The 4,162-nt window shown below is 37.1% G+C and overlaps 1 protein-coding gene across 1 annotated transcript; it reads left to right on the top strand.

The window, feature by feature from the left end:
• The first annotated feature begins 826 nt into the window (after positions 1-826).
• Positions 827-1,765, top strand: LOC104857394 (vomeronasal type-1 receptor 90). The gene has a single exon (XM_010617263.3). It carries the CDS (start codon positions 827-829, stop codon positions 1,763-1,765), a length of 939 nt encoding a protein of 312 aa, XP_010615565.3.
• Positions 1,766-4,162: the final 2,397 nt, after the last annotated feature.

Below are 4,162 nucleotides of genomic sequence, written 5' to 3'. Positions count from 1 at the left end.
ATGTATGAACTACATAATAACAAAAATAACCAGCATTTCTTTCCTATGACATGCTCTCTTCGTGTTTGGTACATTTGTACACATTATAGGAATTAAGTAATGTACTTATCCATATTTTACAGATCAGGTAACTGTGGCTCAGACATATTAATTTTCTTTTCAAGTTCTGCATTTGATAAATGTCAGATCATAGAAGTAAATTGTCTGCTTAGCAAAATGCAAACCTACTGAGCAAAATGCAAACTTAGTAATTAACATTTGTTCTCTATGAGTATTTGGTCTGGCAATAAACCAGACTAAAGATGTGACTGAAGTAACTTAGTTGTATATAGCTATCCCATGAATAATTATTGATTAGGAGAATCTTATTTTTAGATGTAGGTAGCTCTCCTCTCCCAACTTTAACGAAAATATATAGAGTTCTTTCCATGTAGCTAACACTTTATTCACTCTCTACACAAGTAAAGGTAAGCAAGGCACTGTGCCTGATTTTTAAAGCTGAAAATTGAGAGGAAAAGCAAGGAAATGCTTGACATCATCTGTGACTGTTTTCTCACAGAGGTGCTGTGGGAGGTCCACAGTGAGACTCCTAAATCAGCATCCACTGGGCATGGCTGTTGCAGGGGAGAGAACAGCGGTGCATCCAGGATGGTGTGAGGTGGACCTGAGTTCGGAAGGAGAAAGGATGCGTGGGAAAGAATACACATGTTCTGATGAAGGCACAGTGTTGGTTGTGATTGATGACAGTGGCGATATATATGATAATATATTTTTCTTGCTTTTTTCCTCAGACACTTATTGTATGTTCTTACCTTACCATCTGAAGATGAATAAAAAGAGAAAATTTTCCAGTTACACTGACACAAGAAGCATAGTTTTCTTTGAAATCACCACTGGGATCATAGCCAACACCATCTTGCTTCTGTTCCACATCCTCACATTTCTTCTCAAGAACAGGCCCAAGCCCCTTGACCTGACTATCGGTCAGTTGGCCCTAATCCACCTGCTGATGCTGGTAACCATGGGCTTCATAGCTACAGACACTTTGGGGTTTCAGGCCTGGTGGAGTGATCTCACGTGTAAATCAGTTATCTATGTGAACAGGTTGATGAGGTCCCTCTCTATCTGTACCACCTGCCTGCTGAGTGTCCTCCAGGCCATCACCCTCAGCCCCAGAAACTCTTGTTTGGCAAAATTCAAACATAAATCCACACATCACTACCCATGTGGCCTTGTCTTTTTATGGCTCCTCAATATGCTCCTGAATGGTCGTTTCTTAGTCTCCATTGGTGCCACCCCCAATGTGACCTCACAGAGTCTCATGTTTGTTACTGAATCCTGCTCTCAGTGGCCCATCAGTTCCTTGTTCAGGTACATATTTTTCTCCTTGGTGAACATTCAGGATGTCTCCCTTATAGGGTTGATGGCTATCTCAAGTAGATACATGGTAGCTCTATTGTGCAGGCATAAGAGGCAGTTCCAGCATCTTCATAGCACCAGCCTTTCTCTAAAAGCATCCCCAGAAGAAAGGGCCACCCGGACCATTCTGGTGCTCATGGTTTTGTTTATGTTCATGTACTTTTTGGACTGTGTTACTTTTGCTTCCCTTGGAATATTGTGGAACAATGAACCAATTAGCTATTGTGTCCGGATGCTTGTGGGCAATGGCTATGCCACAATCTGTCCTTTTGTGCTAATGAGCACTGAGAAACGAATCATCAGGTGGTTAACATTCAAGTGGGAAAAGGCAGTAAATCTTCAGTGATTGATAATTTCCTTTTGATAAGTAAGTACTTTGAATTTTTGTTGTCTCTGAAATATATATAATATATATATATATGTATATATTTATATGTTTACTTTGATGAGTACATATTTACCTTGATGGCTTAAAAGTACATAATAGATTATTTAACATCATGAGTTTTTTGAAGAAACTGAAAATTCTATTTCTTTCTTTCTTTCTTTTTTTTTTTTTTTGGTACTGGGTATCGAACTGGGGTCCTTGCGCTTGTGAGGCAGACCACCGAACGGCTGAGCTAAATCCCTGGTGAAAATTCTATTTCTAACCATACTCACAAAGACTGGAGATTACCATTCTGGGAAATTTTGAAAAGTATGGCAAACTCAACTCAGTGATAAAATTACTCTATTAAGGGAAAATTCAATACATACAAGTTCTTTATTTATGTTGGATTTTGTTATGTAACTGTAGATCTCTCTCTCTCTCTCTCTCTCTCTCTCTCTCTCTTGCTCTCTCTTCTATGGTTAAAGTACCAAATCAATAGATACCAGTTTGTTAGTTTCTAGTCTGTGCTTGATGTTATTGTTATTGTTATTGTTAATCACATTACTTTAGCCAAGTATTCCATACTTATTGTAATCAGTTGTTCTCCTTTGTATGACAACATGGTGATTGTCTGGGGTCATAACTATCACCATAGTTCAGTACCAAAGGACTGGGTGGCCAAATAGCAACTTCTCATCTCTAATAAATTGAGAAGGTAGAATCATAGAAAGACACAAACACCAAGAGCTGGCTACATCTAGAAGATATCTCTAACATTTCCTAGGGAAGCCTCGATACTACTGAAAAAGCTATTTTCCTTAATAAATTTAAAAGTATCCAGGCAGAAAACAAATTAAAATTTAAACATAGAAAATGTCAAGATGCAGATGCAAAATGCAATCCCAGACCTCCAGCCCTCCCAAGATAACTCCAGGGGGAAATGAGATAGAGGAAATCAGAAGCTATCCACCTGAGTTTTCTGAAATGATAGCAATAGACTTAAAAAAAATCCACACACAGATGCATGAGCCTATAGAGAAAATTGGATCAGAAATAATTTCTCAGGTAAAAGAAAAGATGACAATCAAAATGCAGGACTTGCTAAGAGAGTTTAGCGTAGATAGAGATTTTTAAAAATGGAAGAGCTTAGAAAAACAATGGAAACCATGAAACCCAACATGGGAAAGAAATGGAATTAATGAAACACATTCAAACAGATATCTAGGAGATTAAAATCATCATTGATAGTATATGCAATCATCTGAACCAAGGCAAAGACAGAATATCAGATCTAGAAGACGGTATTGCAATTAGGAACTACAAAAAGAAAGATGTCTTAAAAATAGCAAGGGACTATAAAAATCAATCCAACAGCTGCAAGATGATGGAAAGAAAAACAGCATAAGATTGACTGGAGTCAAGTAGAAAGCAAAGGACAGTGCAAATGCACACACACACAAAAATTGTTCACGGAAAAAATGCCAGAAAACTTCCCAAACATGAAAAAAAAAAGAATTTGACATACAAATAAATGAGACATATAGAATTCCAATTAGCCATGACCAAAACAAATAAAAAACAAGGCGTATAATAATCAAGACTTCAAAAATTGAGCACAAGAACAGAATGTTAAAAGCTATTAGAGAAAAGAAACAAATCACCTGGAAATCCCATCAGAATCACAGAAGACTTCTCAATACAAAACCTTGAGACAAGGAGAGCTTGGAGTGAAGTATTTCAAGTCCTGAAAGAAAACATCTTCCAACCCAGATTTATATACCCTGCAAAACTATCATTCAAAATCAATGGAGAAGTACAATAGTTTCATGACAAATAACAACTGAAGAAATTCATGACCAACAAACTAGCTGTACAGAAAGCTCCAAAAGATATTTTAGATCAAGATAATGAAGACCACAGTTCCAAGAACACCAAAAGAAAGACGCCACCAGGCAGAGCAAGCAATTAAATAGTTTCATGTTCTATGAGCTCATATGTGGTCTATTTTGGAGACTGTCCCAAGCACAGCTGCAAAGAATATGTATTCTGATGTCTTGGGGTGTAACATTCTGTAGCTATCTACTAAGTCCATTTGTTGACAGGTTTGGTTCAGTTCTGATGTTTCTTTGTTGATTTTTTTTGTCCAATCTGTCTATTTCTGACAATGAGGTATTGGCACTCCCTATTGCAAATGTATTAGTGTTTATTTGATTTGTTTGTGTCTGTTAATATACGTTTTATATAGTTTGGTGCAAGGGCATTTTGTGCATATATATTTATGATAGTTATCCCTTCCTCTTGGAATTTCCCATTTACAAGTATGTAGTGACTTTCTTTGTCTCTCTTGATCAGTTTTGGCTTCAGGATCACTTT

This window comes from Fukomys damarensis, unplaced genomic scaffold (assembly GCF_012274545.1).
Source record: "Fukomys damarensis isolate Sample0158 unplaced genomic scaffold, DMR_v1.0_HiC HiC_scaffold_37, whole genome shotgun sequence".
In the NCBI taxonomy this organism is placed as follows: Eukaryota; Metazoa; Chordata; class Mammalia; order Rodentia; family Bathyergidae; genus Fukomys; species Fukomys damarensis.
The sequence above is the reverse complement of the archived record's forward strand: the minus strand, read 5'-3'. Positions and strand labels throughout refer to the sequence as shown.